Source organism: Papilio xuthus, unplaced genomic scaffold, assembly GCF_000836235.2.
Source record: "Papilio xuthus unplaced genomic scaffold, Pxut_1.1 DF826938.1, whole genome shotgun sequence".
Classification (NCBI taxonomy): domain Eukaryota; kingdom Metazoa; phylum Arthropoda; class Insecta; order Lepidoptera; family Papilionidae; genus Papilio; species Papilio xuthus.
Window position 1 is genome coordinate 1,080,975 of NW_013531711.1, and position 15,234 is coordinate 1,096,208.

General features: G+C 33.4%; 1 protein-coding gene across 1 annotated transcript; it reads left to right on the forward strand.

Moving 5' to 3' along the window:
- Positions 1-472: 472 nt before the first annotated feature.
- Positions 473-9,835, forward strand: Con (leucine rich repeat protein connectin). Its single transcript, XM_013317351.1, has 3 exons — positions 473-550; positions 6,210-7,271; positions 8,781-9,835. Exons 2-3 carry the CDS (start codon positions 6,221-6,223, stop codon positions 9,290-9,292), a joined length of 1,563 nt encoding a protein of 520 aa, XP_013172805.1. The 5' UTR covers positions 473-550; positions 6,210-6,220; the 3' UTR covers positions 9,293-9,835.
- Positions 9,836-15,234: the final 5,399 nt, after the last annotated feature.

Consider the following 15,234-nt stretch of genomic DNA (forward strand, 5'->3'; position numbering starts at 1 on the left):
TTTTAGGCTTTGAACATTACAGCGAAAGCTTTCACATGATTTTAATATTAGTTTTATTAACAAAATAGTTACTTAAACCTTTATCTATAAAAAATTAAAGCAATAGGAACGTTCTAAAATAATATACTTTGGTATAGAAAATGAAATGTATGGTAATATTTTATAAGTAAATCGTTCTTACGACAGTACTGAAACTAGACTACTAGAATACTGACGAGAAATCTCACCGTAGTCTCCTACGGTGAGATTTCTCGTCAGTATTCGTTTAAATTGTTTTTTTAATTAGCCCGTACTATAGTATCTCGAATCTAACCAGATTTAGAACTAGGTTTAAAAGTTTGCGCGCGCATTCGGTAGCTCTTCACACGATTGCTAAAAGAAATAAATTAGATGTTTCGTTAGTTGCTTCTCACTTCTACTACGGGTTAGACGTGTTTAACAAAAGTGAAAAGTTTCGCGGTGAAATGTCAATGTTTTGTTTATACGAGTGATAATAGAATGTGGTTTTGCATCGAGTTTGATTGTTTTAAGATGTTATTTGTTGGGATAAGTAAGTAACTTAAGTTAATAACTTGTAAAAAGTATTATTCAAAGAATATTCTAACAATTTATAGCATTAAGATTAATCATAAGTTACTTAATAAATGTTTTTGTATTTTCGTTTAATGTAATTAGAGCTTTGCGTGTCAACGAAATTAACTACTTCTATTAACGTTATCGTTCGGCTTTGTTACTTTACTAAATAAATATAAAATGATTTTTTTGTACTTAGAAATTATTCGTAAATAATATAAAGCAATAAAATAAACAAGGAAACGCAGTGACCGGAATTAAAGTCTCATTCAATGTTACCAATTACATTACCTTGTAAAAAAATTACGTTTTTCGACTTTTTATTATCACAACAGTACTTTCTGGAATTAGGGACGGGTTCGTGGCTATAACATCATTCCTTGTCAATTTTAGGACTAAATAAATTTAAAGAAATACGGGTCGTGGTTGTAATATATTGGTTTTCGGATTGAAATCTATGTGCGAGAGTGAAAAATACTCAAATAGTACGTTTCGTTGTGATAAATAATACTACGTGATAAGAGACAAGAATACAAACTTTGACTTTTATTTATATAGTAGTATAGGTAGTCTAGCTAATTAGTGAAGGGTAAAAATTCAATTAAACGTTTTTTTATTGTTAAATTAAAATGAAAAGCTAATAATTATAGTATTTTTTTTATATCATAAGGTGGAAAACAAGCGAGCGGCCACCTGAAATCGCTGAAATAGCGAAGTGACTGTTGCCCATAGACATACGCAATTGCATATGCGTTGCCTACCTTTAATCGACGGAGGAAAGGATGCACAGAGAGAAAATAATTTCCCTTTCCATGCATTCTCTCATCCGAAAAGTAGGATGGGAAGGGAAAGAGGACTAAATTAGGCCTCCGGGACGCACACTCATCAGACGAAACGCGGAATTGCTTCCACTTGACGCCTGTCTTCTGTGTGGTCGAGGTACTTCATCGGGCGAGCCGGGCCAATTCGTGCGAAGATGTTAAAGCGGGCTCTACCACTGTTAAAATAATTATAGTATATTAAAAACCACATATGAATCTAAAATAATACTGAGTGTGGTTTTATTATATTGAAATTTATTTTTTACTCGGCACAGGCTATTCAATTAAGTGTTCTTTGTTGAAAATTTTGTAAGCCGAATCTGAACATTGCAATTTTATATGAAACATAAAATTGTATACTATAAAATTTTGTGTTGTGATTTTCTTTTGTAAGGGAAATAATGTGATGCAATCTGCACATATTTGCAACGAAATTCAAAGATGTTTAGTAGTCAACCTGCACAGGGCCAGTGTGGTTGACTATGGCCTCATCATCATTATCAGCTCACTACACGACCCCACTGAGGGGCTCGGAGCCTGTCCCAAGTTAGAGGTGACTAAGCCATAGTCAATCACGCTGGCCAAGTGCGGGTTGACTTTACACATGTCTTTGAATTTCTTCTCAGATATGTGCACGTTGCATCACGATGTTTTCCGTCACCGTAAGAACGTCGGATGAATGTATATATGTAAATCTGAAATCGAAAAACACATTGGTACATGGCGGGATTCAAACGCAGGACCGACAGATAACAAGTCAAGTGTTGAAAAAAAAGTAGTTTTCAAACGGTTAAAACACCTGCTCAACTAAACAGTGTCTCACTGTTGTATAGTTAATTTTAATTTGAAACTTTCTCGTTAGCATTATACAATCTTTCAAGTCATGACAAGATCATTCGTAAAATTTTTGTTGTGATAATTTATAGACCTAATTATTATACAAATCTAAGATCGTATCACAGAGTATTTATCTAACTTTCCATGTAATATACCTTTAATACGGATTCCAAGTTATTGGAGAGCTTGAATCTAAGTTACGTTCCTAAGTTACTTGATACTAGCTAAGTGTACTTGGCGCCAAGCCACCTACAAGCTAGTATAAGGTATATTTAAACCAGTCAGTTTAGACACTCTTTTGCAAAGGAAATTCTTTACGGTATAAATACAAATTAAGAATTTTCTTCAAAGTATTTCTTATACATTGGATGGATGGATGTTTATAAGAAGACATCTGCGGAACAGGTTAATGGATCGTAATTATAATTGGCATAGATGTAGTCTAGAAAAACACACAAATTACTAATTAAGTTTTTTTTTTTAATTCAGTGGAGATGGAGTCGCGGGCTAAAGCTCGCAATTTATAAACTTTGTTTAATCTATTTTTGATTCAGATCATTCCATAAACATAGTGCGTCACAAAATGTAAACAACAGTGGTATCAACACGTTCGCAAATCCCTTTGAAGGGTACATATTGCCGCGGCTCGAACCGCACACGTAATTTAATGTGTTTAATGAAAGCGTCGAAAAGCGGGATATAATCCAAATGAGTACAGAATAATTAATGATACATCCAATAATTCTGTAAAAGTGGAACTTTTTATTTTAATTTATTATTAACTATAACTCTTTAGAATTCCCAACAGAATGTTGTTTTCAAATTTTCTTTTTAATATGACATTAATAAATTAACTGGTAGATATATAAAGAACTAGCGGCCACCCGCGACTCCGTCTACGTGGAAATAAAATAGTAGCCTATGCGTTCTTCCAATCTGTGTTGTACATCTATGCCAAATTTCAGCGAGATCCGTAGAGCCGTTCCGGAGATGCCTTCAAACACACATCCATCTAAACATTCGCATTTAAAATATTAGTAAGATGGAAGTAAATTGGAAACATAAATTTAAATAATTAATTATTACACGCAAAACGGAATAAAGTTTCTCGGACAACGTTAAAACTCAAGCAAAAAATTAAATTCACCAAAACCCCTTAAACTTTACTTCAGAGACCAATCTTGATAAATGAATGCAACGAAGGAAACGCGTTAGATTTACTTTTAAAGATCTCTAGAGAATTTCCGGAAAATAACCGTCGCTTTCATGCTTTTTATTTATACTTAACAGGAAATAATATTATGTAGAAATTCCTTTACTTTTCCAAATTAATATTCAAAAGGTATTTGATATTAGAATTTAATTTTAAAATCTTTTAAATATATATAACTAGCTGTCGCCCGCGACTCCGTCCGCGTGGATATATAAAAAAACTTAATTAGTGTAGATCCGTTCAGCCGTTCTAGAGATATCTTCAAACACCCATCCATCCATCCACATCACATCCATCTAAACATTCGCATTTATAATATAAAGTAAATTAAATAAAAATCAGCTCTTCAAGGCATAAATTCGAAAAAAAAAGAATTTAAAACAGTCTAATGAGTAATGAGTAGCCTAAGTCTTCTTCCAGACTATGTTCAATGTGTATGCCAAATTTCATTGAGATCCGTTCAGCCGTTTCGGAGTTATCTTCAAACAAACATCCATCTAAACTTTGACATTTATAATATTAGTAAGATTAATAAGATTAAGTTGATAATTTTTTGCACAATCTATGAGATGATGATGACAGCAATAATGTTAATGAACGAAGAAGTAGATCTTAAGTTGCTTTGTGTTGTAACCCAGTTTACAACTTTGTAATTCAAATTCCACGGGCGCATTATGCCATAAAGTCTCTTACATTACCGAGCCATTGTGAACTCCGTTTTAAGTGATTCAAAGTGATGCAAATTTTTAGTTCACAGCTTTGTTCTACGCTTTTAGGATATGGTTATTATATTAACTAAAGAGGATTAGGATAAAGTCATCTTAATATAAAATGGATGTATGGATGCATGTTTCCTACCATAAATCACCGAAACAGTTGCATATTTCTGAACGAAGTTTTCCACAGAGACTGAATGGAATTAGAATTAGCAAAATATTTCTCGTCCCGATACAACGTATTTTTTTAAACATTAGTAAAATGACAAAATTGACTTAGCCCATCAAAACAATTGTTTAATAATTTTAATTCACTTGAAAGAAATAATGCTTGCTTTTAATAAAAAGTTTTAATGTACGAATCTATAATATGTTAATGGCTAGTTTTGACGTATTTGAATAAAAAATAAAATGACTCTTCTGCTGTTATTAAACACTAGTCTAGCTTTAAAATAATCATATTAAATCTAACACAAATTTAACAATATAATGTAAATTTAAGCCCTTTGTGTTGTCGTTGCTCTGTTTAATATTCACTTTAACAAAACAATCGGTTCGACGATGATATCCGAACCGCATTTAATTTATTTACGCCCCGCCTGAATAGAGGTTTACATCCCAACATAACACAATGAACCGCACTGCGGAATTTTATTTTAAATAAAACATAAATCTTTAATATTTTTTTTTGTTTCATATTTATTATGCTTATATGTTATATAGCTGTCGGAAGAATAAAAGCTTAATTAGTAGCTCAGGTATTCTTCCAGACTATGTTCTATACCTATGCCAAATTTCACCGAATTCCGTTTAGCCATTTTGGCCAAATACTTTCTAACAAACATCCATTAATCCGTCTCTTCATCTAAACTTTCGCATTTAAAATATAAGCAAGATGTCAAGTTAAATATCTTATAAATACATAAATCTAGTAAGTAAACTCAGTTATGTTAACTTGTTAACGAGTTAATTGCAAACTTAATGTATATCAAATAGACGTAGGATTTTTTTGTGAAAAAAAACGTATGCAAACTTAAAATAATATTTAAAACATCATACTACGAACACAATACAAATTATGTTTGTATTTATAAGCTTCTTTATTTAAAATTCGATACTATTTTTAAGTCCTCAAATATATTTAGTTGCTAATATTGGGGGCGGAAAGCCGATGTACTGATTACCAGCAGGTCACTGATTTTTACATAACGTTAAACTTTGTTGGTTTACTGGCTTCGTAGTTTGAAATTTGTAGGTGCTCGTTTTAAGCCACCTGAAACTGTTAGCGCCATCTATTGTCGGATATATGCAACGTACATAATTAACTGTGTAGAATGTACAATATCTCACGAACATTATTACTGCGGATGACATAATTATAGAATATCGTTTATTACTGACCGATTAGAATTATATGTCATGACATCATCAGCTCACTATACGTCCCCACCGAGGGGCTCGGAGCCTACCCTTAGTTAAGGGTGATTAGGCCATAGTCAACCACGCTGGCCAAGTGCGGGTTGGTTGACTTCACACGTATCTTTGAAATTCTTCTCAGATATGTGCAGGTAGCATCACGATGTTTTCCTTCACCGTAAGAACTTGGTATAAATGTGCATATGTAAATCGAAAATCGAAAACCTGCAGATTACAAGTCAAGTGCTTGACCACTGAGCCACCGACGCTCCTATGTCATATAAACTTATATTATTAAGAGGAAAGAATTGATTGTTTGTTTGTATCGAATAAGCTCCGAAACTAGTGAACCTACTTTTGACTGAAAGATAAACTATTCACGGGTGCTGTATGCTATTTTTTTTTTAGATTTGTTACATTTTTTTATTTCGCTCGGATGAACTTGTACGCATAGTTGTATCGTAAGATAGTCTTTGTAAAGGCAATACATTTCTACATTTACCCAAGTTTACATAATAGTGATAAAATATCTTTTCATTCTTAATACAATCTAATAAATTTCTTTGTAACAAAAGTACACTTATTATATGTACAAGAGAATATGTAAGTTTAATATGTGTTTCTTTGTTACAGATTAAATCAAAATGAAGAGACGAATCGCGGGCGTAATGTACATCCTGATAACGATTGCGCTCGTTAACGAGATGTCCACAGCGCACGCCAGGGACAACAATAAAAGACGGACAAAAGATAAAACTGGTGGCTTTCAAAAGAATATTTGCGACATCACCGATCGTGACTCTAAAGTCCATTGCTATTGTGAAAACGCAAGAGAACCAAGGAACGCATCAAAAGCGGAATGCTGGGTATTCAACGGTGGGATATCGCCCGATGATTACATCTGGCAGAGCTTTGCCTCGCAGCCCACTTTGCAAACTTTATCGTTTAATGTTCGCGTCGACGGCGCACTAGGCTACGTGCCTACAAAGGCACTCCAATACTTACAAAGGCTGCGAACCATTAACATTAAATATGGAAACATTGTTGACGTCACAACTTTTGCTTTTGCAAATTTAACCAACTTAAAGGAGGTGACTCTTTCCCAGAATCAAATCGAAACGTTACAACAGTACGCGTTCGCGCACCTGCCTAATATAACCATGATAAATCTAGAAGAAAATATGATAGTAGAAATTGCTAGGGATGCATTTTTCGATATACCCAAATTGCAAAAATTAGTGTTTACAAAAAACAATATATCCCATATCAAAGATGGTGCGTTTCAGTATACGTTTAATTTGCTAGAATTAGATTTGAACAGGAACAATATACAACATTTGAATCGACATACATTTGATGGATTAGCAAATCTTCGGAGGTTGGATCTTCGACGAAACCATATATTTAATTTGACAGAGTTCACGTTCGCGGAGTTGTGGAACTTGCAAGAGCTTCTCCTGGGAAAGAATGACTTGAAGTATATATCGGAGAGAGCTTTCGATGGGTTGTCTCAACTTAGAAAGTTATCCCTAGACGATAATAAGCTCGCGGCGCTGCCTTCCGGTTTGTTCGAGGGTGTGAGAGGCCTCAGTTCACTTGATTTACGCTCCAACGAACTACACGCCCTAACTTTCGACAACATCAAGCCCATATTAGACAACTTGAAGCCACAAAACAGCAATTTGCTCGTTGAAGGTGAATATTTAATAGCTATCCGTAGTCTATGATGAACTTGAGACATAATTTGAATGTTTTATTAACGTCAGCACAACGAGTTAGGTGGTACGCTTACTAGTTTGTGTTTAATCACTCCTTAGGGTGTATTGAAACTTGATAAATAACAAATTTTGCATAACTAAACACCCTGTGTGTTTCTATGTCATGAAATACTTTTTCTTTCTTTTCTACACTTAGAATTATTCCAGCGGCTGTTTGCCAACATAATAAAAGAAACATTATTAGGTCTGTTAAGTTTTTTCTGTTGTGGTTGTTTTTTGTATGTTTACAATTAGATGTAATTTATTTTAAATATTATATAATAGTATAAATTAAAAAAATTGAATAGTTCTTTGAATACTTATTAATTCCTTGAAAGTCAAGTGCTACGAATGTTCGTGTGAATTTTTAATTTTAATGTTGTTCGCTGAAGCGAATATTTTAAAACTTAAATACGAAGCGTAAAAAACTTCTTGTATATGTAAATTTTATACAGACTTTGTCTTTATTTATTTTATTCCAGTTACTGAAATAAACAAGCAATTTTATAATTACACAATGTTTTAGATTTCGTGATTTATTTAAACAAATTTACATGAAATTAAATCAATTCTATTGTATGTTATTCGTAGAAATATGAGAAATAATTTCCGCAACATAACAGAATTAAATCCAACGCGCAAACAATAAAATTATCAGTTAACTTACACAACATAGCCTTTTAACATGATTATAATGATATATTGACTGAATCTCGGATCAGGTTGCAAACAACTTCCGTAATAAAATGTCAAAAGAGAAGGGAATTAAATAAAATCCTTACATAATTATTATAAAGTTTGTATTGTTTATACCTGAGAAACAGAGATTAAACAGTATAACAGTTTAACAGTGGTAGAGCCCGCTTTAACATCTTCGCACGAATTGGCCCGGCTCGCCCGGTGAAATACCACGACCACACAGAAGACAGGCGTGAAGTGGAAGCAATTTCGCGTTTCGTCTGATGAGTGTGCGTCCCGGAGGCCTAATTTAGTCCTCTTTCCCTTCCCACCCTATGTCTTATAAGGAAAGGATGGGCAGTGGAAGTGGACTTTCCGGATGAGAGGATGCATAGGAAGGGAAAACATTTTCTTTCTGTGCATCTTCTCCTCCGTCGAATAAAGGTAGGCAACATATGCAAATGGCGTATGTCTATGGGCAGCGGAAGCAGTAATTGTAGTCCTCTTCTCTTCCCATCCTTTTCTTATAAGGAAATTATGGATAGGGTAGGTAGATTAGGCATAGGACGGGACGCTTAGTAAGGGGTCCACTTTAGATTATAGGTAAGCAACCAATCTACAAGTGACCGATGTTCGTGTGCTATTTTTTACTATGAAAAATTTTGTGTACACGGATTTCTTTAGAGAAAACATACAGCGAAATATACGTGTGTTGAAATTTTAAAGATCTTTTATTTTTCGTTTAAAATGTATTGCTTTCCATTCACAGAAAACAACTTCGTTTGCGACTGCCGACTGAAATGGATGCATTCACTGCGAAACGATACAAAAAGCCAGAGCACTAAAGATTCACTCGAGAGCGTCACTTGCAAAAACGATCCACCCATCGTTAGTTCCGCTTACAACAAAATGTCTGCATCCGACACCAATTTGGATTTCAACAAAGATATACTACATGCTGGAATTACTATTGAAACTATTGATAAAAATAATATAACAGACAAAAAGACAACAGCTGAAGATCTATCGAAGGACCATATGAATGACATTCTAACACCTTCGAAGAAAGGTATTAAAAGAACAGTATTGAAAATTCCACCCGAGACGTTACCATGTCCAATAGAAGTTCGAACAACGACTGAAATTATTCCATACATGATCGACCCAATGATACCAATTCAAAATGAAATGAAAACATTTCGATTCCATGATATGAATAGTGCTTGTAGACTGTCTGTTTCCATTGTATCGAGTATGTGTTTTGTTTTTATATTTACATAGAATTTAAGTCAATTTAAATATGGGAGATTCAGACTTTATCTTATTCAGATAAAGTAGTGTACTGAAAGTGTATAGCACTGAAAAGTTGAATATTTTTAAATTGTTAATTATCTTGTATTTCAAACATTTCTTTATTGCGTTCAAGGTATTTGTTTTTCTAACTTTGGTGAGACATTATCGTAAACTAATATGAACGGTTAAAACATCATCATCATCAGCTTACTATATGTCCCCACTGAGCTCGGAGCCTACCCTAAGTTAGGGGCTGCATCACGGTGTTTTCCTTCAACGTAACGGTTAAAAAAATTCACGTATATTTGCCCGGTGACAGCGCCGATTAGTTTCGAGCCCGTTGGGTGCCCTTCATCAGGGTAAGTGACGGAGCCCCTCGATCATCTCGCGCCTGCGCTCTTAGGGCGCGCCTCGAGGAGGCGGGGGGCAGGGGATGCGCCCGCGTCTTCGACGAGTTTGATACTGAAGCGTGACTGATGTTGCTGTTCAAGCTTAGTTTCAGGTAGTCCTGAAACCGACTAAATATACGTGTTTTATCCTTTTTTTTTAAGCCGTTAATTTGTTTTTTATTCTATAATTAATGTATTGATCAGTATAAATGTGTAATATTGTAAAATATTAGATTTAATATTAATGTAAGTTGCTCTGTTATAGATTATAAAATAGGAACATTTAATTTAAGATATTTATTTTATCACTGTCGTTGTCGATGTTGTTTTAAAGATATATTTAAAAAAGCACTTTATAGTTAATATTGCAAATGGTAATTTTATTAAATACATAAATTAAATGTAACATAGATACTGATTTTTATGCCTTAACCTGAGTATATCCACTATCGAAAACATATTGTCATCTCTTTTATTTTCCTTTGGCAGAAAAGTGACACCGATATACACAGTTTTACCAGTAGAAAGTCAGGACAAATTGGTTTCGGATTAAGGATTGTATTGCAGGACATATTGTTGTCTCGGATTTTTCAAAGAGAATGTAAGAGATGGCAATATGTGTAAGTACAAGTATCAACAGTCAAAATATTTAGTTTTATTTATATATAATAGTATATTACGATAATTACAATATATGAAATATAATAAACATATTTTTTATTATTTAAACCTGATGCAAAGAAAATATAAAGGACAAAAGATATATAGTCAAACCTCTATAAGAGAGAGTCATTGTTCCGTACCCACAACACCGTAAGCGAGAAACTCTAGTTGTAACGTAATCTCTTTAAGCGAGAAAAATATCGCGGTCCCCTTAACTCTCGCTCACCCTGGTCATCAATTTTAATGCAATGAAATTTTTACACGACTTGTTTTATCTTCTTACTTTGATTTTAAAACACTTTTTAATTCCCCCAAATATTTTATTAGTTCAATTAATATACTATTAACTAGAAATAAGATATGAGCATTAAAATTATCAAGAAAACATAATTAGGATTGTCTGCAAACATTTTATAAGTACATTTATGTAGAAATGTTATTTAATCTTTGTTAATTGCGTATGTATTAACATTGCGTAAGGCGAATTAATTAATTTGTAAATGGAATAATTAAATTGCATTTAAATGGAAACAGACTGTTGCCATGGTTACCCTTCTTTTGTTTCTAAACTTACAGATACATTCCATAATTAAATTTAAGCAACTAATCGTGGGTTTGTGAGGTCAAAGACTATGTATAAAACATGTCGCCATCCCTTTTAAACGGGGATTTTAGTCTCAGAAACCCAAGGTAAATCATTTTCAAATACATAACGACATGTAAAGGTCAGATGCTCATATCTTATAATGGTCCATCTTTACTTAATATGTTCAAAAGAATTAAATGTTGAACATTGTATAAAGTATTTTGTCGAGGCAATTTTGTATGAAATAAAGGTAAAGTAATTTTTAACTATTGTTTTATTTATTTACAAGCTATCGCCCGCTACTCCGTCTGCGCGGAATAAAAAAAAACCTTAGTAAGTAGCCTATGTTTTCCTCCAGACTTTAGTCTACATCTATAACAAATTTCATTAACATCCATGCAGCCGTTCAGGAGATACCTTCGAACAAACATCCATCCATCTAAACATTCACATTTATAATATTATTAAGATAGCCTTTGTCCATGACTTCATCTGTGTGAAATTAAAAAAAACGTAGTAACTAGCCTATGTATTCTTACATACTGTACTAAATTTATACCAAATTCAATTAGGATCCATGTAGCCGCTCTCGAAGTTACTTACATACATAAAAACAAACAAACATACAAACATTCTCATGTATCATATTAATAACATGATACATAAGAATGTAACACCGCAAAATAAAAAAATGACGTTATAAAAACTCGAAGTGAAACTAGATACAGTATAAATGCCAATGGATAAGAAACCTATCTATTTGACGTGTTATATTGTATTTCACATTTCTTTTCCCGATAAACTGAATGACTCGACTAAAGTTTAGTGAACCATGACCGATACTTATTTTTATACGATATTTGAAAAAGAAAAAAATCACAGTGGTAGAGCACGCTTTAACATCTTCGCACGAATCAGCCCGGCTCACCCGGTGAAATACCACGACAGAAGACAGGCGTGAAGTGGAAGCAATTAGGCGTTTCGTTTGATGAGTGTGTGTCCCGGAGGCCTAATTTAGTCATCTTTCCCCTCCCACCCTTTTTCTCATAAGGAAAGGATGGGAAGTGGAAGTGGACTTTCCGGATGAGAGGATGCATGGGAAGGGAGGATCTTTTCTTTCTGTGCATCCTCTCCTCCGTCGATTAAAGGTGGGCAGCGCATATGCAATTGCGTATGTCTATGGGCAACGGTTACTTCGCTATTTTAGCGACTTCAGGTGGTCGCTCGCTCGCTTGCCACCTTATGATAAAAAAAAAATTATTTGTTCATAGAATACTGAAATGATAGAGTTGTCCATTGGCATTTCTATCCTTTTTTTCCAGAGAGAAATGCTTTATGCATACTCCGCGCCCCTGGGGGGGACGCGGTAGTTATGTGGGATTCTCCTCCATAGCGGAGGCATACCCACTAAACCCCTCTGTTCCTCCAACGCATCGGGACGGGACCACGGGCACGCTTTCGCTCTCGTCCGCGGCCCAGGCATTTCTATCCTGAATTAGAAGTTAGTAGTGATGGAACCCGTATTGAACCACTCTCACCAATGTTTTTTATTTCTTTATATTGTTGTGTTTTGTTTTTGTTCAATTAGCTAATACTATTGTTAGGAAGAAACTCCGGAAATGACCCAATATATTGACTCAACGCTAGCCTTACTAAAACGTCGACGTCTGTGTCCCCTCGCTATTCATTCTGACACTAGACTTTGTAACGAAAGCACGTCATTCGCGGTAAAGGATTGTAATTAATAATGTACGATTTCCAATCAAATCTAAGCGCGATGTAAATCCCAACACAAGTTTAACTTTGTATAATTTATTGTTGAACTAATAAAACATCGTTTCAAAACAAAATCAAATATCCACAAGCTTGATTTAATGTTATATTGAATAGAACCATTTATAAATAAAGCAAACATTTCGTTTAGTAAATATAAAATGAATAAATATTATCCAATATCGATATTGTTTTTCACAATTACTACGCTTGCTTTATTAATTCGTGTACAAACAGCTTAACAACTTTTATCAGAAGCAATATCAACCTACTGTTATACCAGTTTGAAATTAATTTAGTTTGTGGAACACGGCAGCAAATATTTAAATTATAATTAACACTTTAATAAAGTTATTTAGTTAAGAAAAAATCATTAACTAATATTTTTAAACGTTATAATAAAAATAAAGTTTTATTTTATTTACCGAAGGCCTTCAAATGGGATAATAAGATAATCTTACTAATATTATAAATGCGAATGTTTAGATGGATGGATGTATAATTGTTTGAAGGTATCTCCGGAACGGCTGCATGGATCTCGTTGAAATTTGGCTTAGATGTAGAGCATATTCTGGAAGAACACAAATGCTACTTATTAAGTTTATATTTAATAACGCGCGGACGGAGTCGCGGGTGGCAGGTAGTATCTCAAACAGATATAGAATAAAAAAATTAAAAGTGTAGTTAAAATAGTCGCTTGGAAACTTATGTAACAAAATGAACTAATAATAAGTGAACATCGTAAAAGTGGAAGTTAAATGACGCTACAACTCAAGAGATAAGAATCGTACTTTAGCATTGTATGAGTTATTTCAGACTTACAGAACTCTATCAAGCTTAGTTCGTATTATGCAGTTTAGCAAATATCATAGTCGTAACCAGTGGTTGACTCCTTCAGAAGTTTGTTATTGCGGACAAGTGCTCTGTTGCCAACTGTCGAGCAGTTGCTGCGCTAATACCGCATTTGTGCTATAAGTCTAAATAGTACTGGAATGTTTAGATTTATTGCACGAAATTATAATATTTGTGGGTAATAAAATACAGTACAATATTCAATTGTTTGTAATAATGTTGACGGATATTTCGAAGAACCAATAAATTTTAGAGTTGCTAATACAAATTTACAATACTAGTGTGAGGGATCTTTGCAAAAAAACTATTATTTCCTCACATTTCCAGGTTCTTTATTCATGTTCTGACACATGTTCTTATTTTTCTATAATTCAAAAACAAACATCACTTCTTTTTGACACATTTGTACAAAATAGGTTTTAATCTACAACGACTAGCTTTCTCCCACGACTCAGTCACCGTGGAAATAAAAACTTAATTAGTTCCCGTCAATTATTCGAACTTTTCTCACATTTCAAACCTTTCCTAGATCTCCGTTCAGCCGTTCTCGAGTTTTAGCGAGAGTAACGAACAGAAATTGATTTTTATGTATGTAATAGATAGATAAAAAAAGATTTTTTTACTAAAATATGTAATGATTATTTTTAATTCTTACTTTTTAATTATAATAAAAGTTAACCACTAAATGATAGAAGCAAAATAATAAACATTAGTATTTATTTTGATCAACCTAAAAATAATTTTCTTTTTTTCTATTTCAAAAATCTTGTACTACTAATTAAAACTTGCAAGAATTTATAAACAAAAAGAACACACATTAAATTGTCTTACCCGTATAAGACAAAGCTGCAGCAACTAAAATCTATTGACATAAGAACGTGAGTTTCTAAGAATTTTCCTAATCCTCCCCAATCGAACGCTCTAAATAAAATTTATGAGTCGGACTTAATGAGATTTATAGAGCAGGGGACTAGAATTAACATACTGACAACGACACTTAATCTTCAAAGGATGAATACGTTTGGAATTGATGCGTTTGAGTAGAGTCGATGGGATTTATTGGTATTAAATTGGGCCTAATAAACGAGTGCGTTATAGGATTACAATGTAATTTAATTGTGACGCAGCTGCGACAATAAACCTCTCGCTTTCTTGCCCTTAATATACGTACAAAGATAAGAAGTCAATAATTCTAACAATTTGTTAAACAAAGTCCCTTTGACAACGAAGATTGTATTAGTTACAAACACATAACTGTATTTAGAATCTATTTAATATAGTTATTTTATTACTTTAATGTTTAAAATACTTTTATTAAGAAACTAGCCGTCGCCCGCGACTCCGTCGGCGTGGAATTAAGAAAAAAAATAATTAGTAGCCTATGTGTTCTTCTAGACTACATATGTTCTATGACAAATTTCAGCGAGATCCATTGAATCGTTTTAGAGGTACAGCTATCCATCTAAATATTCACATTTGTAATATTAGTAAGATGGTGTCAAAAGCTTATGTTCTAATGGCGATATGATTGACCTTAAACAAACACGTGAATAATATAAATGTAAAAAAGGCATAAATATTATTTTCCACGCATACAGTTTAAGATTATATCAAATTCTTGCTCTTTTTATATGTTCAAACAAATTGCCTATTAGTCACTAATACTT